We start from the raw sequence: 25943 nt of genomic DNA, 5'->3' as shown, positions 1-25943 counted from the left end.
TTCAATTTTAATTTCAAACTCTCTCAAATTTCAACTAAATTTTAATTCTATCTAGCAACTTAGTTCCGTTTATTAAACAATTTTTTATTTTTTTAATTATTTTTTTGTATTCGGTTAATAAATTAATTATTAAATTTTACAAATTTATATGTACTTTCAAATTGATACAACCAATTATTGTAAATGGTAACCTAATCCTTCAAATTATATTTTGTATTTATTTTTTAAATGATATAAAATCATTTTTTATTATTTATTATCTATTCTAATTAAAGAAAACTTTTTATTTTATCAATAATGTCATATTAGGATTTTTATGACCTGTCACAGTAATGAGTTGTGCTCTCGCAAGCCAAGGTGAAAAAAAAGATCATAGGCTAAGCTTCGGGCCAGTTCGGCCAAACTCCTTTGCCACCTCTAGTGCAATGTCATGAATATGACTCCTAACACACGTTTTAAAATATCTAATGAGATTACATGGTCCATATTTTTCATCACGAACATATATTTCTTTACACTTCTACATTTGCACCTTTTGTTACCATCCTTGGAAATCTTTGAAATTGCATCAAAGAAATTCCAAACTTGAGACCAAACATGTATATGGATAAATTCAGCGTGACCACAACTCGTGTGGTGCCGAGGCCCTCCAAAGGATGGGCCTTGTAGGATGTTTTATCCTATTGGAATGGCAGGGCTTGGGGCATGACAAGGGTTTCATAGATTGTGCCTTTGTAGACCTTTAATAGGTCAACCCACATGCTTTGCAGACTAGTTAACCATATTATATAATTTTTATTTTTTTAAAATTATTTTATTTTTTATGAATAATGTTACAGTAGCTTGTGGGCCTTACCCAAAGGCCCCCAACACGACCAATGAGTTGTGCCAATGCAAGTCGTGCTTTTTTTGTGCGAGCCGAGTTGTCTTGACCATTTGACATACCTACCTGAGACCTATTTGGCACATTGTTCTTTCCTACAACTATGACATCCAACTTACTTGATCCTTGTATTTCATCAAGTTCCATAGTATCATTTCCTTATGTATTTATTGTAGTATCTAGAGTTTGACCCTCTAATGAGGAATTGATGTGAATCCCCTATCTCACCATCATCTAAGACACAAAGTTGTATAAATATTCAAATTATAAAAAGTACGACTTTTTTATATCCTAACAAGCATGAAAAACAAAAGAACTAGTATAAAAACCACAACCGACTAATTAAAATCCAAATTTTCTTTATACATATGCTTTATTTTGTTTCTTTTGTCTATATGTACTGAAAAAAGAAAAAATCAATTACCATTACTCTAAAAGATAGTTTGCATAGTAAAAGAAAAAGTTTCATGTATAAAAATATATGAATCTTTTAACTTACTTGATTTAATAATTATATAATCAGTTATTGAATTTAGAGTTTGTTCTGTTCGATGTAATTAATTATAAGATAATGTATTGGTCCGACAAAAAATTAAAAAAAAAAATCAATTGCCACTTTTTGGGAAATTTTCTAAGCCACAAAATTGTGGTCATTACTGACCGAAGTAATCACCCACCGCGCAGTACAAGAATTAATTCAGGCAAGTAGATCCCATGTTAATTTAATAAGATGTGATGTTGCAGAGGCAGCTGAACCAAGAAAATTAAATGTGGTTCAAGTAATAACAAGGGTACTGGTCCGTCAAGCTAATCGGTCTCTTTCGCTTTCACCATCAGTCGGTCTCTTTTACTTTCACCACTCAAACTAACCTTTGAAGTTCACTAACATTTAATTTCATTTCAGTAAGTTTCAGCATGATATTATGATGAAAGTTAGTTGTTGGAGATATCGAAGCAAGTGGATGACGGTTGATTTCCGAAGTGAAATTAGTACTGCAGACTTAATAGACAAGGAATGCAGTCATATTCATTTGAACAACTCGCTCCCCGCCTCTGCATTCATCATATCACTGATAAGCACACACTGGGTTAAAGCACATACTGGGCACAGACATATCAGTTTTTGTGGGCATTCACTTGGCAACATTACCCACAAACATGGGCCAAGTACGACCATTTCATTCGAGGAACCAATAAAACTAACACAGATTTTCCTGCTGATTGATCAACACAAGAATGCCAAATCATAAGAAGTACAGAACAAAACCAACCAACGGGGAATTGTTGCAATGGTTGAATGTTTTCACTTGTTATAATTGGCTTCTACTATAGCCAAAATTACCCAACCCACAAGTGAAACAAAGAGGGGCTCCTGGTAGTTCGGCAAAAACTTCTCAGACCTCTAATAACAGCAGAAAGCACCACCCTGTCAAGTTCAAAGCTTCGGTCGGTATGGCCCTGGAGTTCTATTGTCATGATAAACATTTTTATCAAGTTGCAATTCCATGAAAAACATTTTATACATCAGAAGCTATGTAAATAGGGTTTTGGCAGGATGCTGAATCAATTTTGTGATGGTTAGTAATTATAGATGCCAAAATCCATAAGAACATGGTATACTACATCAAGGTTCATTGTGTATCGGATTGAGTAGTTGCCGCCTCAAAAACCTAAACAGAAAAATCAAAAGAAGATGTCAAGACCATTATTTTCTTCAACAAAACAACCAAAGGAAGCATATAGGCAACCGAAAATAGAAAATTTACTGCAATGATGCATAGTTTTAGGTATTAGAAATACATACTACAAAAACTGATTCCACAAGTACAGTTAACTAAAGCTGCTAAACAATGTCATCTGCCGGGGGACAATCTCGATCTCCCATTCTTTTGCCTGAGTGTAGAAATTTAAGAAAAATGTAATTTGATAAGCAATGGGAAAAGAACATTTGGAATAAAATCAAAATTTTGTTAGCAGATAGGAATTTCAGATAAGCAACAAACCAAAACGAATCCTTCTTCTCTTGTGCTAATAGTTCCTCAAAAGAAATGTCAGTAAATTCTTCTGTGTCTGTGCTTTTTGTCGACTCAGTGGACTTGGCCTTCTCCTCCATGGAAGCATGAACTTCAAGCATCTTTAATAAATAGATCACAACTATGAGAATACAGGAGAAAGAGATATTTGCAAGTATGAAGACAGAATCAGTCAAACAATCTAATCAAATAATCGTTAAACAAAATATTAACTTTTACTCTTTTGTGCATAGTATCTGAGATGAAAACCACCAACCTGCAAAAATCCATGTATATTACATCATTCTAAATGAGTGTTGCTGTTGTTATGCAAAAAAAAAAAAAATGACAAGTCCAGTTTTGAGCTCATCTCTCACAATCTATGATAATATTTTTTACAGCAACAGATACAGAAATACATAAATATGATGGTGTTCCTTCATGTTGTAATTACAGTTATTCAATATTATCTGTATGCATATAAATTTATGAAGAACTTATTCTTAAAGCACAAGAAAGCATCCAAAACAAGCACAACTTTGATTAAAAGCCCGCAATCAACTATAATCCCAGCTTAACTGTTTGACTTGTTACCTTCTTGTATACTGGTGAAAGCTTAAGCTGTCGTTGAAGCCAATTATAGACAAATGCATCATCCTCTAATCTCTTTTGTTCCTTCTCTAGCTTGAATAACTAATGGGATCAATGAAGTAATCCTCTTTTAGAAAAGACCAATAAACATGGTACCTACTCCATTCTACAACTATATCAAATAAAATCTAGAAATCACCTGTTGGCAAATGCGATCAACTGATGATCTATCTGCCTTGTTTAACAGAGCCTTTGTTATTGTAAACTTGCGGTTAATGGCCTCAGACCTGTAATACAAATTTGAAGAATTATCTAAGTTCTGATTCAGGAGAAGCTTGGGGAAGTGAAATTTAGATAGGACTAGTTAATAGATCAGAAATTCGTAGAAAACTACAACGTAAAACAAGGGAGTCAGAGGATAAAGAAATTTTAAAGTTTAAATGGAAGTCTTGAGGACAGAAAAGTTGTAGTACGAGGTCACATAGGAGACACAAAGCATGTAAGCACAATCGATCAAAAACTAATTGGACCTATTAGGTCAGAAAATTAAGTTACAAACAACGAAACAGCAGAAAAGAAAATTATTCACTGCAATGAGGAAATAGAATATAATAAAGACTTCAAAAGAAACAAAAGATGGTGATTTGTCACGAATATTAAAAAATTAGAATAAATAGATATTTTGCTTTCGGAAAATTATTTTCAAACTGACTTGTGCTCTAAATCATCTTTGGCCTCTGTCAAACAATGAGCAAATTCTGCCACCTGTATTATGCAATAAAATAAAGAATTGTTATGTTGCAGATGTAACAGTATTAATATGTAAATATAATAGCAATATTTAGTTTTCCAAACGCCACACAGCTTACGTATGCAAGGATTTTCTAATTATGATACCCAGAACAATTCACATAACTTTGTGATCAATCTATCCATCAGACAAGAACAAACTGAACTACAAAGTTCTTCTAAATTTGCACATTCTGATATCTAGTAGAGTGCAGCATGAGCCAAATTGCAGGCTTAGCTTATTAAAATAAAATATAGCAAAAAGAACAAATTGCACAAAGAGATTATAAACACGTGCTTTGCATTGTGATACAACATATCATCACCTTCTTGTGCTGCACCAGCTCAAGCAAAAACAGATAGAAAGGGATTCATGGAGTGATTACAATACAAACTCAAACCTTATCAAATTTTCATCATCATTTCTCCAGGTAGGACAACTCAAAAGTCTACTTATATCAAGCAGTACAAGAGAATCAGAAAAAGGAAACAACAAGTTCATAATGGTTATATCTCAATTCTCCCAGGAAAGTTTCACCATAAATTGTTTCATAAACATGTGATGTCACATGCACATATCTGCCTCATGCATGACTTTTTGAGGGAAAATTAAAAATTATAAGCCTGCAAAGTTTCGCTGTTGAATCTAGACTCAACATGGTACAGCTTTTTAGCTCAGATAGTCTGATCCAAAATTTTAGGAGAAGGCATTTTAGATTTTCACTTAATCTCAGTTTTACATTAACAAGTTTTCAAGTAAATGGTCCTAAAGTATTTTAGTTGTATGTGTAACACATTAAAGGCTTTTATCCTATCAGTAGAATGCATTTCAAACTTCCACCTAATATCAATTTTACATCAGTAAGCCCCAAAGTAACAGGATAATCAACTACAACTGTGATTTGTATTTACAACATTAAAGGTCAATCCTATCATTGAACAAAAGGTGCATATTTTTTTCATTAGTATTAGTACATGTAAACCAAGAAAAGCAAACACACATGCATGCACACAAAACAGGAGAAAGAAAACCACTTGAAACAGAGTGAACCACTCTAGAACAGACTGGAATTCCAACACCACTCCCCAACCCCTTTTCCATCGTAAGTTAGTAAAGGAGATCATAGTGTGACCTAAAATCTACGTTATGTTATGACAAAAGTGATACTATTCCTCCCTCCATCAGCCCATAGATGCCACTGGTTAATATTTTACTTTTTTATCTAAAATCCACAGAAAACACTTCTCCTCTCTACCCAGTCCTTTTGTAATCCAAGTAATTAGAACTAACTGCTGCACTCTATCCCCTCAACTTTTACGAAAAAGAAAACTAATCATGCTTTCTACACACCTAACAAGTCCACTGAGCACGATTCACATATAATTTAAGCAGCCTTCTTCCAGAGCATTAGACCTGGTAAAAGAAATCCTCCTTATGTCCCCTTAGCATATGCAACAAATAAAGCCTTTACTAACAAAAATGTCATTGTGCACTTCCATTCATAAATTCTACGGTTACAAGGTCATTGTCAAACAGGTAAAGGTGCTTGATCTCTAAATCTATCATGTCAAACAACCACTGGTATAAAATCATAACCCACTTCGAAAAGATAAGCACTATTAATTGTAGCATGAAGGTTTTCTTGCACACCTCTAATTGTTTAATTACAAATTCATCTCTATGTGCCATTGATGAGCCATATTATTGGATATGATCAGCTCACCATCTCATAAAAAAAAACTCACTCATTAATGGACCCTGGACTCAAAACAAAAGTTTTTGTTCTGCAAATTATGTTAACAGCCGCTTAGCATGAACAAGTAATTTCTCAACCAGGTGCCTTCCCCCACACGCCAAAAGAGAGGGAAAAATAAACGTTTTAAATGAGTATTTTTCTCCAAATGGCATAACAAACCAGATCTAAATTTAAAATAATAATAATAATGATGATCACGATAATAATAATAATTCAACAAAATCAGTTTCCAACCCTCAATAAACTTATAATTTAACCAAAATAAATAAACAAAAACATAAACTTTACAGAAACAAAAAGGAAATAAAAGAACAAAATTTAACCTGGGCAAGTGTCAACTTTTTGCTTTCATGACACTGAACAAGATGATCATACTGTTGCTTGATCTTCCTCTGAGTTGCACTACTTGATCCTGTAAATGGATATAAATAAACCAATTCGTGTTTCAAATTATCCGAATCCGAATTTCTTTTATCTTTTTCCTCACCCTCCTTCTCTTCACCATTACTTTCTTCTTCACCTTTGGAATCCAATTTCTTCTTCTTACTTTTCTTCTTCTTCTTCTTCACTATCTTACTATCATCCCCACCTGACCCTGCACCGTCACTACTCTCATCCACCTCCTTCTCGTGACCCAACCCATTCCCGTCCGGATTCTCACACTTTTTCTTGGCAAAAAATTTCGCCCATTTGGCAGCAGTTTTCGCCGGCAGGATCTCAAGCAACAGCTGTGCTGCCAATGGGTTCTGGTCATTTTCCCGCTCTTGACTGACCGAAGCATTCTTCAAAGCTAATGCATACTCCTTCTCCACTTGTTCAAGACAATCAGTTTTCTTGAGGGTAATAATGACACACACAACGAAGATGATGGACAAGAACAAGAAAGAAAAAACTAAAAGCAAGAACAACATGAGGGCCAAAAGTAACTTGACTTAAACAAATATAAATATAAAAATACAATCTTTTTACACAACACCCATCATCACGAACACCAAAGTGTAGTGGAGGTTGGTGGAGCTCGTTTGTTTGTGTTGGAAGTGAGGTGGTTGTGTTAAATGTTTTTGTTTGTGTTGGCTAAAGGTTTTTCTATAAAGAAAGCAAAGGAAGACGACGGAGACGAAGACGCAGATGAAGAAAAAGATGATAATGATGCTACAATGAGATGAGTTTTGGTGAGTGGTTTGGCTTGTTGATGGCCGTTGATGGCGAAATGGGAAAGGTGGAGTGTAGATTGGGGAAGGTGGAGTGGAGATTGGGGCAGGTGCAGGTGAAAGTAAATCGAAAGTTCGCACTAATTTTTCCCCGGTAGTTTTTCATTTTTTATTTTTTTCAGTGTCCTACCCCTGACTCGGATTATCTTGATACGAATCAATTATATTATCAAATAAAACTCTAGGTTTAATGGCTGACTCATGACCACTCAACACCAATAATATGCCTTAAGCATCTCAATAAAAGATTTTGATTAGACATGGATTAACATAATTTGATTGTCCTCTCATCTCAATGAGAACTTTGTAAAATTTGATTATAATAGTAAAATCAAATCGAATTATTTAAAAATTATAGTTTTATTTAATTTTATTTGTAAAATAATTTAATTTAAATTGATAAACTTTTAAAATACAATTTTTAGTTTGGATTATGATTTCTATAATTTTTAAATCAAATCAAATCATAAATTATATTTTTTAATATATATATATATATATATATATATATATTCTCTATTTATTTTATATATTTATATTATGTTAGAGAAAATTCTAATTTTATGAGTAAAATTATGTGTACAACTTGAGGTGATAACTTATGATTGAATGATGTAATTGTTTATTTTTTCATATAAAAATCACTTAATTAGATACTATCATATTAGTTTATAGAATTTGTTTATACATAGTTTTACTTATAATTTAATTAATTTTATTAAATAATATATATTTAAAAGTAAATAATTTTAATATACTTTTACTAATATTAAATTCTCGAATAATTAATCCTAAAAATTCTTGATTTCTTAAATCAAATTAAAACTCTTTGAAGACTTAGTTTTAGAATAAAATTATATATACAAATAAATTGTATAAACTTATTTGTATAAGTTAAAGTGATAACCCATGATTAAGTGATATGACTGTTTATTTTTTTCTTACTTCAAAATCACCTAATTAGATAATATTATCTCAATTTATACAAATAAATTTGAATTATTTGTTTATATATATAATATTATTCTATTCATTGAAACTCTATGTCAATAGAAAATTGATTTTAGAAAAAAAGACTTCAAAAAATAACAAAAAACTTAAATTAAAACTCTAGCTAAAATTGTCTCATACGATTTAGAAATTTCATATACATACGACTTCAACTCATCAGACTATCTCACCTTATCATATCATGTCACGTCACGTCACCTTACCACATAATCATGTCATGTTGATTATTCACTTATCCACATTTTTTGCTATTTATCTTATGTCATCAATGTTATTAGAGGAGTTCAGTTTGAAATACTCTATCTTTTATTATTATTATTGTTTTAATTATTTGACTTGTAAAATAATAAAATATTTCAATATTTTCATATTATTAATGATAATATAATAAATAATATTTGAACTTCTAAACCCTAAACTCTAAACTCTAATCAAGTAGTTGCACTCCTACTTGATTTATTCACTGACCTTCCTCCCACTAAGTAGTCTTAGACCCGAGAGTGATTCAATTCACTTCTTTAATCGCTAAGAAAAATAACTTTTCTTCCCATATTATTCAGCTAGATATTAACATATTAGTAAAGGTATATTAATTTTATTACTATTTTACCCTTATATATTAAATTGTAAAACCAAAAATACTTATAATTTTCAATTAAAATAATAAATACAATAGATAATACATAAAAAAATATATTGATAATAAGATGATAATTAAAAAATAATTTAATTATTCTATTTCTTAATAAAATATTATAAAATATTATTATATAAAATATATTTTAAAAAACATACAAAACAAATATTATAATATAAAATATGTTAGTTTAACTAAATACAACATTTATTTATATTCAATAATCTTTTAAAAGTATTTAAGAAAAATAATATATTATTATTCATGACCTTCAACTAAATATAATAATTATTTATATACACCAATCTTATTAAATATAATAATAAATTAATACTTAGTAATCTTTCAGTTCATTTATTTTTATGAGAATTTTTATTTTTAGTAATAAAATATTATCTAAACCAAACACACCATTAGTATTTTACATCGAATCATCATTTTACAATGTTTTTAAATTTAAAAATAGTAATTAGTTTAGCCAAAAATATATATTCAATATATATTATATTTAATTAATAAAAATGTCTTCAGATTTCTATCATGGTTCAATACCATTGTTTGTTTCTTACTTTCAAACATTGTAGTATGCTAATTTATGTACATTTGATTTAGATTATTTTTTATTACTAAAAATGAAAATTCTCATCAAAATAAATTATCTAAAAAAACTGGATATTTAATATTACTACATTTTATAAATTTGACGGGTAAAAGTAATTATTATATTTGATTGAAGTAACAAAAAAATATTAATATATTATTTTACTTAAATATCTTTAAAAGATTATTAGGTATAAATTAGCATTATGTTTAATTAAACTAGCATATTTTATATTAAAATATTTGTTTTATGTATTTTATAAAATATTCTCCATATTAATAATATAGTCTAATTTTTTTTTTCATATTATCAAATTATGAAATAAATAAATTAAATTATTTTCTAGTTGTTATCCAATTAGCAATATATATTTTTTAAATAATTTTTATATTATTTATTATTTTAATTGAAAATCAAGGGTATTTTTGTCTTAAAATTCTAATAAATAAGGATAAAATAGTAATAAAATTAAGATTACACTGATAATATTTTAATATATAAAATGGATGTGGTAATCAAATTATCTCATATCTTTCTTGTCACACTATCATTAATAATAAAAAATTATTGAAATATTTTATTATTTTACAAACTAAATAAGATAATAATAATAATAATAAATAGATTATTACAATAATCAAATATTACTCCAAAACAGACTTCTTTGAGAAGCAAGTGTATTGGATTTCTAAATCGTAAAAATAAAAAATAGAAACATTGTTTGAGGAATCAATTTTCTCCTGAAATTGAATAAAAATTTTATATGTTAAAACCTGAGCGATTTTACTACAATCCTTTGGAAGAATAATATTTACCAACACTAAAAATTAAAGTTTTAAAAATCATATAGAGAAATAAATATTAATATTCTGTATTGAATATTCCATATTGATATTGGGGTAGTTAATTAAAATATTCAAAATTAAGGGGGTGTATATGAAATTAGATGATATTTCAAGGGTTATACCAATAGAATAAAGTTTGATGAATTTGCCCCAATATATAAAGGATGTTTTGATCGAGGTTGTTTATATTCAAACTTCACTTAAAGCCAAACTCCAAACCATTATGGCAAAAAATCTATCACTCAATAATCACATTTCGCTTGAAATAGGTTCAAAGGCATGTAGAAAGTATATAATTCATTTTTTTAGAGTTTTTTTTTTTTTATAATTGTTGTGATGGTTTTAAGGATAGGTTTGTGTTTTACTCCAAGGTGGTGTTTAAGATTCTTTTTTTTAATTTTTTAATTATGAATGTTGTGTTTATTAAGTTGAAATTGGTAAGGCTAAGGTGCATTATTTGGCTTGAAATTCAAATTTTGGCTATGAAATGGTTTATTTTTTGTTGGTAGGCATAAATTAACTAATATGCAACAAATCATATCTACTAGCGAGATTTCAACAAAAGAGGGCAAAATATAATTTTAATGCAATCAAATTGAGAGGGTAAATTGGTATTTTGTTAGGTTTGGTGCAAAAATTTGAATAAATGCATAAGAATAAATATTTAAAACTTCATACAAAGCACACAAAATTCAAACCTTAAATTAAGGCAATGAATCGATGCATATGAAATTGAGAAGAAACATACACGATTTAGAAAACTCTATCCACGTTGTTGTCTCCGCTCTAAGATCTCTTTGTGATAAAATCTACCATAAGGAAAGGAAAGCCACTACTTGTCCGGGGTACCATAGTTACTACAATCAAGGAAAAGGTAATTAGGGACACAAGGAAAGTGCTAGCAATCCTTAGGATTAGACTAATTGTGAGTGGAAGAGGTTTGAGAGTCAAAATTAGGATTTTCTTATGTTTTTTAAACAACTGTTAGTCAGAGCGAAATAACACTTCAATTTATAGTTCACCCCGATCAAACCCCTAGTTAAAGGTTTGAAAGAGAATTAGGATTTTTGTTGTTTTTATATGTTATGTGATGTTAGAACATGTTATAAACATCCTGGAATTGATTTGGTATAATCAAGTTACAGAGAAATGGTTGAGAATGGCCTAAAACCTATCTCCAATCCATCATGTATGACTTGTTAGAGTATATGCTTTAAAGTCAGTCTATTTAGGTTGTTTATGTAATTATCATCTTAGGATGTTCTTATTTATCATTAATAAAAGGTAGTTATTCATTTATTAGTCTTTTGTATTATTGGATATATGTTTGATGAATGCCCTTAGATTAGTATAATTATAACGAGGGGATTAACGTGTCATTTGATTGTGAAAATCCTATGAGTACATATGATGGTAAATCTGGAAACGTCTATCTTAGTATTATTTTAAACAAAGACACAAATAACACAATAAGGTTATTATAATATTAAACAATCATACATAAATGTTGTCAGTGTCAATTTGGAACAATACGTGAGTGCATGTTGACTACATGTCCACTAAACAAACCTCCCAACATGATTCCACATTGATGGTAACCCTAGTATTTATGAAATATATTCTTTAATAGATAGTAATCCATATGATCCCTAGACTTGAGGTTATTGAAATATTTCATAGACCAATTAGTTTAGTTTGACACTACTCTAGTATAATCTTTTCAAAGAGTTATTAGTGCAATAGTGATCAACTATGTCGAAAAGTGCAGTAAGACTATAGTGGATCATTAGAGGATTCATCACCCCTAGTATAGGAAAAAGATATCATATGATGTTTGATTGACAACTACAACCAATGGAATATATGGCCACGGTGTTGATAAGGATCAATGCCTAAATCCAATTCAACCCAATCGTTGTCTTGGAAGTCAAGATAACTAATATTGACATTACTTTTGTACCTCGGTCTTGATGAGATATCAACATATAAGATATTTGACTACATATAAACTCTACCACTAAAAGGTTATATTAGTTAATATAGACTTTTAGTATCTTAGGAGATTATGATGTTTTGCTAAAGATTGTTTGTGGTTTATGAATAAAAATGATGATTAATTGTAAATTAATCGTGAATTTTATTCATTACTAGTATATTAGGGAACCTAGGGGTCACGCACATAAGTGAATGTTTGTTATGACTTGAAATATTAAAGTGTAAAACACAAAGAGTGAATCACTTTGGGTTGGTAAATTTAGATATCTAAAATTATGTTTAAAAATATTTAGAAATAAATATTTAAAACATAATTAAAGGCTCAATAATATTATTAAAAGGTTTGGGTCAATTGTGCAAATATCCAATGATTTGGGTTGGAGTGTATGAAGGAGTCATTAGGGTTATAGTATAAATTCATGACATAACATAATCCTAGCCGCTCTTTTAGTTTTTATATTTCTTCAAAATTTCTTCTCTAATCTTTCAATATATTTAACAAGTTTCCATAGACTATCACCTGTAAGACCCCTTGTCGTCGTAGAGCTCATGTGTGGATGAGTAAGACCTTGTAGAGATTATGAAGGAAGTGTTTTCAATATGGGATAGATTTGAGGTAGATTTGAAGAGAATGAGCTACCAAACACATGTATGTAGGTTTCTATCCTTTTTTAACATGCATAATTTGACCTTTGATTCTAAGGATCGGATTTTTCATACAAATTTTTATTTTTATTCCGTTCTAATCTCTTATAATGCATGACAAGTTCCTGCACAATTATACCATGGTATAGGGTAATTGTGTAATGATTTTGTTATGAATTTTAAGTGCGAATAAATGGTCATGTATAAAGCATGCACAACCATTCATTGATTAGGTTATAGATACCAATGGCCGAAGGGTGATCGTACAGAGGACTCATGCATCCATTTGTAACACGTAGGTTGATATATAATAAACGCCATGTAGAAGGGATGAGATATGGGGTAGTTGTGTAATGACTAAGTGTTTGTCACTCACCCCTCTCTATTTGATTTTGTAGGTGAGATATGATTGATGGTTGTGTGGCGACAATTCAGCTCAGGTAGAAGTATGAGGATTTTTAAAATATTTTATGTTTTATGATGTTATTAACATTTGTTTATGGATTATGTACACACACTTTCCTCAAATTGACTTTGATAATTCGTTTATAACATTTGAGGTTATTTTACATTTTGTTTTATTTGAGAGTATTTATGGTTTATGCTGAAAGTTTTATTACCTTGTATGTCTATTAAGCTTCCTTAGAAAGGTAAGATTTTCAAAGGGGTGATACAAAATCTTTAATACCAATAACAAAATAACCAAAAATACATTTTCATACCTTCAATTCATTCAAGTTTCTCACTAATTTCATGATTTTAAGTCAAATTTTAATTATTGGAGTTGGAAATGATTCAATGAATAGTATTCAAAGGTTAGAGATGAAGGCAATCTCAATATTGTTTGAAATATTTGGTTATCTTCATATAACTCATAATGGGTTGGCTAAAATAATATAAACCCACTAAAATGATTAATTTAATTTTTTTTTTAATTATCATTGTAAAACTAATTTTAGAAATAAATCTTATATATACCACATCAATCAAATTAACAAAGATGAATAATAGAGTGACATTAAATATTTTATTAGAAGAATTTGTATATAATTTTTATGTTTCCTTAATAAATATTATTTTTATGGAGTTGTCATAACCATGGTAAATTCTTTTTTTTTATTTATGTGATTTCTAGTAATAATATATTTTACTTTTTTGGTCTTTTGACTATTTTCCTTTTATAAAAGGCCAAATCCCACTAAAGGTTTGATGAAATTTGAAATTCCTATTTGTTAACTTTTAAAAATCTAAATACTCACTTTTCTATTAAAATTCACTGTTAAGATTAAAAGTAAAAATATTAAAAAACTAAAAATGTATTATATTTTTCTCTCTCTTAGTTTGAAAATTTAACAATTTCTCCTCACTTAAGTTTAAAAAGTGACTATTTTCTCCTTAAGGTTCTAATTTTTTTCTTAGATTTTTTGGAGAGCTTCTCCATCATCGTCAATGTTGATCTCTTCCTCCCAACACTTTCTCTCTCTCTCCCTCCAAACATTGTCAATTTCCATCATCAACGATAAACAATCATTAACAAATTGACAACACATGAAAGAGGACGACAGACAACAAACAACAGACGACACACAAACTAAGGTAGAGGATGAATAAAACCCAATTGTAACAATGATTTGTCCCAATCATGGATTTCAAATCCAATTGTTGTTTGTCATCATCTATGACGTCTGGAGGGAGAGGGAGAGAGACTGTTGGGAGGAAGAGATCGACTGTTGGGAGGAAGAGATCGACTGATCATTTATACAAAATAAGTACATTAATAATATATCATTATATGATTGAATAATTTTGAATTAAAAATAAAATAACCTCTAAGTCAATAATGACTGATCATTTATATACTTATTTTATATACTCAAAAAATATATATATAACATTATTTTATGGGATATTAATTAAAATCGACAATAATTTTTTCGCCTAAACTTTTTTAAGCAAATGTACAGCGGTTTTATTTTTATAAACAAATTTAATTTTAATTTCAAGCGTACCCTCTCGGCTAATTAGATTACTTTCAGCTACTTACATCACTCTTGGCTAATTACGTTAAATTTGACATAATTTTTTCAAAAATTTGATAAATTCTTATTCGAAAATTCAATGAGTCATGTTTTAAGGATTCAAAACATATTTGAAAATTGATAAATTTGTGTTCAAATACAGATAGAAACGAAAAGATTAGCATAAGCAAAGAGAATAGTGAGTGTGAATGGGTGATACGTAAAGTGCGTAGAATACATAAAGGGTGTGTAAGGTAAGTAACGGGCGCGTAGAGTGTACAAAGGTTGTATAAGAATTATATATAATATATAAATATTAAAAAAAACAAACATAGGTGTGAAGAAGTCCACGCACTCGCATGCACCTCTTTCGCACCGGATATATATATATATATGTTGGGTGCGAAAGAGGTGCGTGCGGGTGCATGCACTTCTTTGCATCTTTGTTTGTCTTTTTTTTATATTTATATATTATATATAATTTTTACACACCTTATGCACCGCTCATTTGCACTCACCATTCTCTTTACTTATGCTAATCTTTTCATTTCTATCTGTATTTGAGCAAAAATTTATCAATTTTCAAAAATATTTTGAATCCTTAAAATATGACTTACTAAATCTTCGAATCATAACTTATTAAATCTTTAAAAAAATTACATCAAATTCAACGTAATTAACGGAAAGTGACATAATTAATTGAGAGGGTATTTTTAGAGTTAAAATTAAATTTGCTTATAAAAATAAAACCACTGTACATTTACCTAAAAAAGTTTAGACGAAAAAATTATTGTCAGTTTTAATTAATATCCCTTATTCTATCTTAACCCTATAATTTAACCTTGAATTTTAGTTGATGTTATGCAATAAATGGTAATTATTACAAACCATAAAAACATTCTTGTATTCAAGTATTCATTGATCCGAATAAATAAATAAAATGTCTTTACATTTGTATGATATTATAAAATGTCAGAGGAACCATAATTTATGATAGATTATCATTACATTTATATGATATGGTACACAAAAATCAAAAGTAGATTTTATTCAATAGACCATCGATGATAAGGTCATCAAGTCAAGATTATGTCTCAATCAATTGCTTAGGACAATTGTTTGTGTTTCATAATTTTATCATATTATAAAATTCATGGGCTTCTTTTATTATGGCTAAAAATGGGTGACCCTTTTAATCTAAAGGAATCAAAATAGGGTTTCAAGAGGAAAGTCAACTTAGAATGCTATATATAGGAAAATTAAGTGTCAAGTCAATATAGAATGTATTATGCCTATGTCAAATGTTATACCTTGGTTTAATAGCTCTACTTTTTAAAATATTATTTGTAAAATAAAAATAATGATTCTAAGAGTTATTAAAAAGATTAAAATATTAAAATTTTCAAAAAAATAAGTTTAGGTTCGAGTTTTTGTCTCTAATAACTATGTCTTGGGTTTACTCATCCAATTAATATGTATTGGATCCTCAATTATTAAAAAAAAAAATCATAAAAAATAATTATTCTCTGTGTTTATTTATGATTTTAAAGTATTGCAATAAAAAAGGTATTATAAGGGCTACCAAATCCAAAAAAAGGGCTGACGTGATAGGAAGGGAGAATAATCCTATGCTAAAGTAGGAACTAACCTTTTATGATTTTATAAATTAAGAATTAAGAATTAAATTAGAATATTAGATTATGATTCTCTAAAGACATAATTTAACTCTTGCCTTATATAAAATCTTAATAAAATTTTGATAAGGGTATGATTCAATAGTGTAATGTTATGTGCACAAATAACGACGTATCATTATGTGATTGAATAGTTAAAAATTAAAGATAAAACAACATCCAATCACATAGTGATATATCATTATTTGTGTGTATAGTATTATTTAATAATACTATATGTACAACTTTATGTAGAAACAACGATGTATCACCATATATCACATTGTGATATATCATTATTTGTGTGCATAGTATTGTTTTATCTTTAATTTTTAACTATCTAATTATATGATGATACGTCATTGTCTATATACAAAAGTTATGTATATAACACTACTCATACAAAATTACTCATTTTTTAAAGGGCAAAGGACTATTTCCCACCCATTTCTTTAGGCTTATCTCAAACTTATACCTACAGGAGATCAAAAACTTTTTTTTCCCACCCATGACCAAACTGCCGTCCAATTTTTCAGTTAGGGACAGAGATAAAATCGTTATTTTATTGTTTAAAACTTTAAAATTCACCATTTCCCCCCTTCAGATTTTAAAAACTAAAAACTAACCCATCCTCAAAGTTTGAAAAGTTTAGATTTCACCCCTAGAGTTTGTTTCCTTCTTCAGCCACCACCGATGGTCGACGCATTCATAGCCCAGATCTGGACGACGATTCGTCGTCCAGATCTGAAAGAACAGACGAAGGACAACGTTTCGTCGTCACGTCTGGACAACGCGACAAGCGACGAAGGACAATGAAGCATCGTCCTTCGTTCTCTGGGTGGAGCAACGAAGAGACCTCTTCGTCGTACGGTGGTGCGACGAAGAGATCTCTGTCTCCTCATCGCACCATTGTCATGGCACCAGGAAAAGGAAGAGGTCAGTGACGACGCCGGAGACAACGTCGGAAGATGAAGTTGAAGAATGAGGGTGAAACTACTAGTTTTGAAAGTTATAGGGGACAGCTGCGTTTTGAAAAATATGAAAATCCTATGTTTGGGGGTGAAAATGTTAGTTTTCAAAGTTTAAAAACTTTAGATAAAGGTGAAATGTTAGTTTCTAAAACCTAAGGGGGGTGAAAAGTAATAAATTTTATAACTTTTTAATATAAACAGTAAAATAATGATTTTGCCCATATTTCTAACTGAAAAATTAGACGACAGTTTGGTCATAGGTGAAAAAAAAGATTTTTGATCTCTCATGGGTATAGGTTTGAGAATGACCTAAAAAATTGATGGGAAATAGTCCTTTTCCCTTTTTTAAATAATATATGAGTAATCTTACCCATGTATATCAGTAAATCTTACCCAAAAGAAAAGTCGGTAAAGGCATTAGGTAGGTTCTTTGAAAATTTTCCATGGGCTTGGTTGGGCTGTGCTGGGTTGTTGCTCCTCCTTTATGATTCTTTCCCACACGATGCCTACAGTTCTAGTCTGAATAAAGTGTTAGGTGACAATACCAGAGTTAGATAAAGGTCAATTTTTTTCATAGTACTAGAAAATGCAAATTTTGTCAAGGAAGATGAATGATTTTAGCAAGATTCCCATATGGTCCATTTTGTCACTTATTGTTGTATTCTTTTCATGGATCACATTGACTTGTATATACATACATACATACATAACATTATAAAATGTCATCTGTCACATTATAAACGAGGATGGTTATAATATGGATGTGATGATGTTATTGAATAGGCCAAATCAATACATATTGTTGAATGACAACACATGAAACATAAGGTTTAACTAATCCTACCCAAACATCTATAACAGAATACTGGTTTCTCTGTACCATCATGCTGGCACAGCTTGGGTGTGTTAGAATGATCAACGATTCTTTCTGACAAAGTTTGTCACTACACTGACAATGATCAAGAGGAAGACAAAATTAGACAGTTTCACTTTATCAACATATAATACGACAAAAACTGACCTATACGATGTCCAAATGACCAAAACACTATCCAACTACTGCCCATTTTTGAAGTACAGAGAGGCTTCGACTGTGAAAGAAATTAAGACTATTGCTGCACATGCTCACCTACATTCCTCTCCTGCATGCCGACAATGGTATTTTATTTCCCACTTGTTATTCTAAATCCTTAGAACACGCGGTGTTGATATATCTATATGCCTTTTGACGCTCACCATGTGCCATGTGAGTGAAATTTAATAGTGTAAGAGAACTAGGAGAGTTCAAGATATACAAATCTTACTTTCTCAGTGAATGCTCTTTATATCCCTACAGATTATATAGCTCAAAGCTAAAAATATCTGAAAAATGCAAGTGGTTGTGCCAATGGAAAGAAAACTAGAGAGAAATTGGATAAGTTTGATATCTTATTACCATTTCAGAGTACTTTCTTACAAGAACATAGCAATGGAAAGAATTAATTGCCTCCAAGAACATTACAAACATGAAATGTATTATAATTTTTGGGAACCAGAGGTTTTCCATATTCTAAATCTAAAAGATTGGCACATGGACTCAATTGGATCATCTCAATGTGCTAGGACAAATCTTCTTCCATCTCTTTTACTTTTGGAATAAAATACGCAGGGCAGCAATAAGCAAGCCAGTTTATATACATTAAGCTTATCCTCAATCATTTTCACAATTTAACTGGGGCTTTAAACCACGTGGTGTGTTGTATATTTGTACAACTTCACCGTGGAAGAAGCCAAATCAAATGGTTGGACTGATCTTGGATTTGTAAAGTAAGTTTACCAAAGAATACTGCACCCAAAAATGCTACATTGCAGGGTAAGAAATGGAACCTTCTTTAGTCCATTTCATTAAGTTGAGATGAAGCAGCTCATCAGCTGCAAACAGCTTCCACGGCCAGCTGCTTCATGACACTGGGGCATGGGTCTCCACCAAACATTTCAGGAGCTACAGTTACAGTGCACATGTTCTGTCCAACACAAAGCTGCAGCAATAAAATCAAAGTCATTATTTAAAATCTTTGGAGAAAATGAGGCAAAAAGAAAAATCAGTAAGACCAGCAGATACAACCATATAGAGTTTTGAAACTCATGCCTAGAAATAATAACAATGAGGACCTTAACAGTAAACAAGAAATTTTATGCCAAAAGGAAACAAAGAAACTTAAGAACCCTGTATCTCAGACTCAAAAACCACAAGGACTTTATGCATAAGGTAATAAATATTATGGCATACCCTTTGGAAAGCATCATAGGAGTGGAAAGCATGACAGCTTCCTTGTCGGTAGCTTCCACAAACCCCTTGTGGTGTTCCAAAGCTAGCAAACTTTATCGATGAGATTTTCTGCCCAGGGCCACACATTAAGTGTGCTTTAGGCCTTAGGGGTTTGTTTACTTTGCCAGAGGCTTGCATCTGATAGTTAACAAGGGTTGGCTGCCACTCGTACATATAAGCACATACGCTGTCTATTTTTCTCCTAACCAAAGAAATTCCATTGGGATTTCCTCCCTGTTCTTCAAACACAACCAACAAGTTCCCTGTTGGGTTTAGCCATGACTGAGGGACATGATACCTGAAATTATGGACCAGTTAGTCCAGAAGAAATCAACAATTTAATGAAAAAACAAGGTGAAATCAACTTCCATATGAACAAAGCTATAATACAAAGTAGTTTCCCCTACCATCTTTGAGAGGCATCTCCACAATTGCTTGCACATTTCTTCTCATTATAAGTTCCAGTATAACTACAATAACCACAATTACCGGACGCTTTATATGCAGGCCAGTAGCGTCCAAGACTCTGTCCATTTATCCACACTTGACCTTTACTCATACTACGCATATCTAGAGCTAGTGGAGAATTTCCGGCAGGAGCATTGAAGGTAGTCTGGAAAAAGGGCATGAAGACATCAATTGGTGACTTGACAGTCTTTTGTGACTTGCTTTGTATAAACTAAGTTTGATCCCATAGAATTAAAAAATTAGCTTTGGGTGAGATTTAAGACACTCACTTTGTACCACGTCAGCGGTTGCTTTCGAGTCACAAATGATCCCTGTGCCCACTCAACTGCAGAACTACCGCTGAGAGAGTGAAGACTCAGCCTTTCTCCTTCAAGGCCAACCTGGGCCAGAACATGCAATTTTATGAGATATCTAGGGTGTTGGAGCAAAGAGAGAAGATACAGTTCAGTGGCTGAATATAAACCTTGTAGGACCATTTCTGCCATGACAAATCTCTCCTTCCCTCGTTGAGACCGTTCAGTGTAACAGGACCAAGAATGCCAGCATTCCATCTCTCAAAATGTGGACCAACATTCTGAACTCAAAGCACAAGCAGCAGCAAGAATGGTATAGTCAAATCCAAACTGTTGTGGATGTTGCTAACAGAAATAAGATGCATGAGAAGAGAGAAACATACCGGGAGACCAACAGCAATGCTTAGAAGTGCAATTTTGTTGATTCCAGCTCTCATTTTCACACCTTGACTATATGTTAGTTTTGGGAATTCTAGACTCCCATATGCAGTTCCTGCCAAAAGAAAGCGCATTTTAAGACAGGAAATGAGGAAGAAAAGGTGATTGAACGAGTAAAAAGTAGTACATGCCCTACGACATGATTACCAGAAAAAGAAATTTAAACTTTTATAGCATGCTTTACTAGTGTATCAAAAATTTAGTCATGTTTCAATTCATAGACTCTGAGTTTTTACTGAATCCTGAAAGCAGAATTGAGATGGTTCCAGGACAAAAACAAGCAAGAACACCATTAAAACAAAATATGCACCCACCTGAGAATTGACCATTGACAAAAATATGCAAAGCATGGCCAGCTGATAAGACAGTAAGAACAGGATCATTTCCACCCCTCAAGAATCCCTCATTGGCATCAATCTTAACACTGTAAATGAATAATAAAGTGGTAAAAGACGAGAAAACCAAATGTAATCAAGAAGTTTAAACAAAAATATATTTAGTTATAAATGCACGAAAAAAGAAAATAATAGAAAGGGGCACTTATTTATGGTCACTTACTCCGTTGTGTACCACAAATAGTCAGAAAGATCTCTAGTTGCATTAATCTGCTCCAACAACCCAGTCACTGTGAATGTACTGTCATCATATGAGGCTGGTTCTTCATTAAATGCTTGCCAAGAGAATCCTCCATGCATAGGTACAGGAGTCATCTTCATCTGTGAACTTTGGGCACCAACCTAGACAGAGAATTGTTGTAATTGTCAACAAATGGTTTATCGTGAAGTGCTAAAATGGATCAACGAGTGTGGGCAAGCTTAGCTAACTAAACTACAGAAACTCAATTTATCAAAAGCTATCTCACCCTTGCAGTGTTATAAACAGTGTTCTTGCAATTGGGTAGAATGCTGATAGACCAGGGAGGCAAATTGTAATGCTGATTTCCAAAAGATACTTTTGCAACAGACTCCTGATGGTAGTTAGCAAGGAATGCAGCACAAGCGCCAGAATTTGATTTGAATACGTGAGCCTGTATTCAGGAGTAAGGTTAATTTCCAAAACAATACTACAATTAGAAAGAGGACATACATTATTAATTGGAAAAGAGAAGTTGACCTCTTGATAGTTTCCAAGTGACAGCACAAATGGATCAGCAGATACTAGAGCTGGTTCACACAGTTTTATTGCTCTATGCAAATCTTTCAAATGACCCCATTTGGGCTGCCTCAATAGTCCTGGATAAAGGATAAAATCATAGAGATTATTCACACATGCGAAACATTTTAATTATTGCAAATGAGACAATTCAAGGATGGTTCAAAAACATATTTGGGAAGGAAAAAAGACAATCCTAGACACACGTTAATGTGGGAAACACTTAATAGTATAATAGTTTAAAAGCCTCATTAATAAAGACATTTAATTTTTTCAATTGTATTGTAACAGCAGATTTCTAGTTTGATGATGGAAGGACTCATCAGTATAACAGGAGACCTTTTTTCAGTTAGATACCATTTTGACTAGTAAAATTCTAAAAAAAATTATAACCAAAAAAGAGAAACTAAAAAGGTGACCTTATGGCAATCTGGCCATATCACTAATCCACAGAAGCTGGACATGAATCAAAAGGGTTGTCTTACCTTAGGAAGCTAAAAGATTCATATCATGTATTTATGATTTTAGACTGCTGAACTGGATAACTTCAGGAAATAACATATGAATTTTTCTGGCATACCATATTCATCAAGAGGAGCATCATAGTCATAGCTAGTAGCAATGAAAGGACCACCAGCAGTCCGGCCAAAATTTGTTCCCCCATGATACTGAAAAGTCAAATGCAGTAGGTGAAAATTCAATCAACTAGTCCAGGGATTTAACTGCTAGGCAAAATTGAGCAACCAATTGAATTACCATGTAATAGTTAATAAATGCTCCCCCCTTTTGTATAAATTTAGCAACTGAAAAAGCCAAGTCCTCAACTGGCCTGTGAGGAACTGCTCCTCCAAATTCAGTATACCTTCAGGGAGAATAAAGGAATAGCTGGATTATTAACCCACAAATAACCTGTAGATTATAAACTTGTGTTCTAGAATAAGAAGACAAACAAAGAGGAATCCAAGTTACAAAACATGTAATTTACCAGCCAGTCCAGGCTTCAGTCCACATCTTGGGTTTATAAGCCTTGTTTGGTGAGAAGTAATCGCAATAGAATCCATTGCAGGTGTTAATCTGTTGAAATAAAATATAACAACTAGAAGCATATGCCAGAGGGAAAAATAATAAAATGACAGGACTTAAGACCTTATGTATTTAATAGCCAAAAAGCTTAATCGATATGATTTTGCATTGTCGGGTTAAACATAGTTTACTTATCTAGCATCCCAAAAGCAACAAAGAAAAATATTACTATTAGCATTAACATCCAGCAGTATTGATGGAAGTAAAGAACAGTATGACTTAATAAATAGGGAGGAGACAAGGCCATGTATCCATAATTACAAATCTTCATTGGCAAAAGGGAATAAAATAAAGACAAAGTGTAACAGATGTGAGTGAGAAAGCCCAAAGCTGATCCATGTGAGTGCAAGGAATAATAATAATTGATTCATCCATGTCCAGAAAAGAGACAACAAACTATAAACTAGCAACCCCACTGAGAATAAGAAAAATAGCATCAGAACCATCAACACTGTATATGCAACATACCATGAGAGAATAAAAGAAGAAAAAGTTCAGTGATACTTACCACGGGATCAGGTGCATCATCTTGCTTGCACATGACCCACGGGACACCAGTCCCAAGATCCACAGCCATCTTAGCTGCCCATCGGGTGTAAGCTTGACCTGGGGCACCAATTTCATACTCCATAGGTCCATATTCATTTTCTATCTATCAAAAAAAAAAAAAATGATAGAGAAGATACTCTGCTTAGCACCCTACCTTATGCTATCAAATAAAGAACGAGAACACGAAAATATCCATGTTTTATAAATAATGAGAAAGCTTCAAGACTGGGAAACAATTAAAGCATGGTTATATAACTACCTGGGATAGGATTATCGGACCGCCTTGAGTCTCAAACAAATTCTCAGCTTTCATCATATTGACAATCTTGGTTGTAAACCTTTGCATTTGTGCCTTCATTACAGTAATTCAGAGACCATGTTAGGGACCAATACAATAAAGAAGAAACACATTAATGAAATGAGACACAAAGAAAATGCAGGTGTAAGGATGAATGAGACAAACCTTAAAAGGTCCGTTATCTGTTCTGAAATCAATTCCTGGTATGTATTTGAGCCAAACAGGAAATCCACTGAGAACAAAAAGGGAAAGTTTTGCTTTAATTTCCCAAAAGTTCAAAAATTGAGTTCCTTTATTTATTTTTTCTCTGAAAAATTGTATCAATGTAAGCATTTACCCAAAGTTCCACTCAGCACAAACATAAGGACCAATTCTGAGATGCACATAAAGGCCTGCTTGCTTCACCAGCTTAATGAACTTCACCAGATCATAATTCCCCCCAAAATAATACTGCAACCAAAAAGACAATAAATCAAGAACCATTAACAAATCTGAAACATATCTTTACCAAAATAGAAAGTGAAAGTGTTTTGATTACTTTGCCAGGAGAAGGCTCGTGACCATTCCAAAAAACATAAGTTTGAATCACATCCAGGCCTCCATCTTTCGCTTTCTGTATAAGATCTGGCCACATCTGCAACAACATAAAAAGGAACAAAATTTACACCAACCCAGCCAGATGGCAAAAAGGGAAAAAAAAAAAAAAAACCCAGAAAAGCTGAGAACTTTAAGCAAACAAGAAACACCCTTAAGCACATTTACCTCAGGAGAGCTTCTGGGGTAGTGAATGGATCCAGAAATGAGGATTCTCCTCCTGCCATTAATGGTAATAGCCTTGGAGTCATAAGACACGGAGGCTTCAACAGCACTATAAAGGAGGCTAGAACAACCCAACAAAAGAAGAAACAAAAATGCATCACACATTGCAGGGCTCTCTCTCTTGAAGAACCCCATCATCACCACCATTTATTTTAATGAAATGGAGTAAATGAGCCGTCTCTATGGGTTGCCTGCAACAAAGGAAAAAGCCCTTTTGTTTGTTATTCCTTCTCTTCTCTCTTTCACACACTTTATTCTCTGTTTGTTTATGTGAAAAGAAAGGCAAAGCAGAAGCAACCCAGCTAGCTGTTCCTTCTGGTTCTCTTTCTTCTACTCTCTCTCTTTTGGTTTTTACACTCTACTAAATAGTGCTGGTAGCGGAGGTTTCAAAGTGCCGCCTTGCCCCAGTGTTTTTATTTTATTTTATTTTTTTACGTTGCCCAAAACAAGTGTTTTGCAGCTGCTTTTATAGATTAGAAAAATAGAAGTTTTGAGGATGAGTGCGGACCCATTTTGCATAGTATTGGACCAAATGGTAATTTAAATGATAAAATAAAAATGTATGCAAGAGAATAAATTCAAGTTATTTCGAATGATATATAAAAATTAATTTTTAATTTATCTGATCTAGTAATTATGTAATCAATTATTGAATCCAAAATTTATTATATTTAATATGATTAATTCAATCTTATCAAAAGTAATGATCTAATTTGAATAAAAAAATTTTAATTATTTGAATTAAAAAGAATTTTCAGATATTTCTCACTAAAATTTCTTGTCCTAATAAAACATTTCTTCTTGGTGGCATATAATTGGTTAACAATAAAATAATATATATTTATTTTAAATATATAATGATATGTATATGCTTATATATGTCATTATATAATTGA

General features: G+C 31.6%; 2 protein-coding genes across 4 annotated transcripts; both read right to left on the bottom strand.

Annotated features, from left to right (window-relative positions):
• Positions 1 to 1999: 1999 nt before the first annotated feature.
• Positions 2000 to 7384, bottom strand: LOC123205791. 3 transcript variants are annotated; one of them, XR_006499895.1, is made up of 8 exons: positions 6356 to 7384; positions 4199 to 4251; positions 3686 to 3773; positions 3490 to 3588; positions 3130 to 3172; positions 2887 to 3017; positions 2688 to 2776; positions 2000 to 2553 (listed from the first exon to the last, which is right to left on the bottom strand). XR_006499895.1 is itself a non-coding variant. In XM_044622831.1 (7 exons), the coding sequence occupies exons 1-6, from the start codon at positions 6941 to 6943 to the stop codon at positions 2737 to 2739; spliced, it is 999 nt and encodes a 332-aa protein (XP_044478766.1). In that variant the 5' UTR covers positions 6944 to 7381; the 3' UTR covers positions 2000 to 2553; positions 2688 to 2736. The 3 variants fall into 3 exon arrangements, 1 of the variants encoding a protein (XP_044478766.1); XR_006499896.1 differs by having other exon boundaries at positions 3136 to 3172; XM_044622831.1 differs by lacking the exon at positions 3130 to 3172 and having other exon boundaries at positions 6356 to 7381.
• Positions 7385 to 19049: 11665 nt separating this feature from the next.
• Positions 19050 to 25460, bottom strand: LOC123205829 (beta-galactosidase 1-like). Its single transcript, XM_044622878.1, has 19 exons — positions 24991 to 25460; positions 24767 to 24862; positions 24566 to 24678; positions 24394 to 24460; positions 24190 to 24282; positions 23890 to 24033; positions 23284 to 23372; positions 23055 to 23160; positions 22879 to 22966; positions 22260 to 22378; positions 22009 to 22173; positions 21705 to 21883; positions 21461 to 21570; positions 21092 to 21201; positions 20879 to 20989; positions 20685 to 20795; positions 20355 to 20560; positions 19909 to 20245; positions 19050 to 19657 (listed from the first exon to the last, which is right to left on the bottom strand). The coding sequence occupies exons 1-19, from the start codon at positions 25192 to 25194 to the stop codon at positions 19547 to 19549; spliced, it is 2559 nt and encodes an 852-aa protein (XP_044478813.1). The 5' UTR covers positions 25195 to 25460; the 3' UTR covers positions 19050 to 19546.
• Positions 25461 to 25943: the final 483 nt, after the last annotated feature.

This window comes from Mangifera indica, unplaced genomic scaffold (assembly GCF_011075055.1).
Source record: "Mangifera indica cultivar Alphonso unplaced genomic scaffold, CATAS_Mindica_2.1 Un_0016, whole genome shotgun sequence".
NCBI lineage: Eukaryota > Viridiplantae > Streptophyta > Magnoliopsida > Sapindales > Anacardiaceae > Mangifera > Mangifera indica.
This window is presented reverse-complemented; position numbering and strand designations above follow the sequence as displayed.

What these genes read in the sequence shown, in the direction of transcription:
- LOC123205791 (XM_044622831.1), bottom strand. Translation starts at nt 6,943, where the DNA reads ATGTTGTTCTTGCTTTTAGTTTTTTCTTTCTTGTTCTTGTCCATCATC. An exon ending in TTGATCGCATTTGCCAACAG is followed by an intron (nt 3,589 to 3,685) that starts GTGATTTCTAGA and finishes TGATCCCATTAG; the next exon opens with TTATTCAAGCTAGAGAAGGA. An exon ending in GAGAAGAAGGATTCGTTTTG is followed by an intron (nt 2,777 to 2,886) that starts GTTTGTTGCTTA and finishes TTCTACACTCAG; the next exon opens with GCAAAAGAATGGGAGATCGA.
- LOC123205829 (XM_044622878.1), bottom strand. Translation starts at nt 25,194, where the DNA reads ATGGTGGTGATGATGGGGTTCTTCAAGAGAGAGAGCCCTGCAATGTGT. An exon ending in TATTTGTGGTACACAACGGA is followed by an intron (nt 21,571 to 21,704) that starts GTAAGTGACCAT and finishes ATTCATTTACAG; the next exon opens with TGTTAAGATTGATGCCAATG. An exon ending in GGAGATGCCTCTCAAAGATG is followed by an intron (nt 20,246 to 20,354) that starts GTAGGGGAAACT and finishes CCATAATTTCAG; the next exon opens with GTATCATGTCCCTCAGTCAT.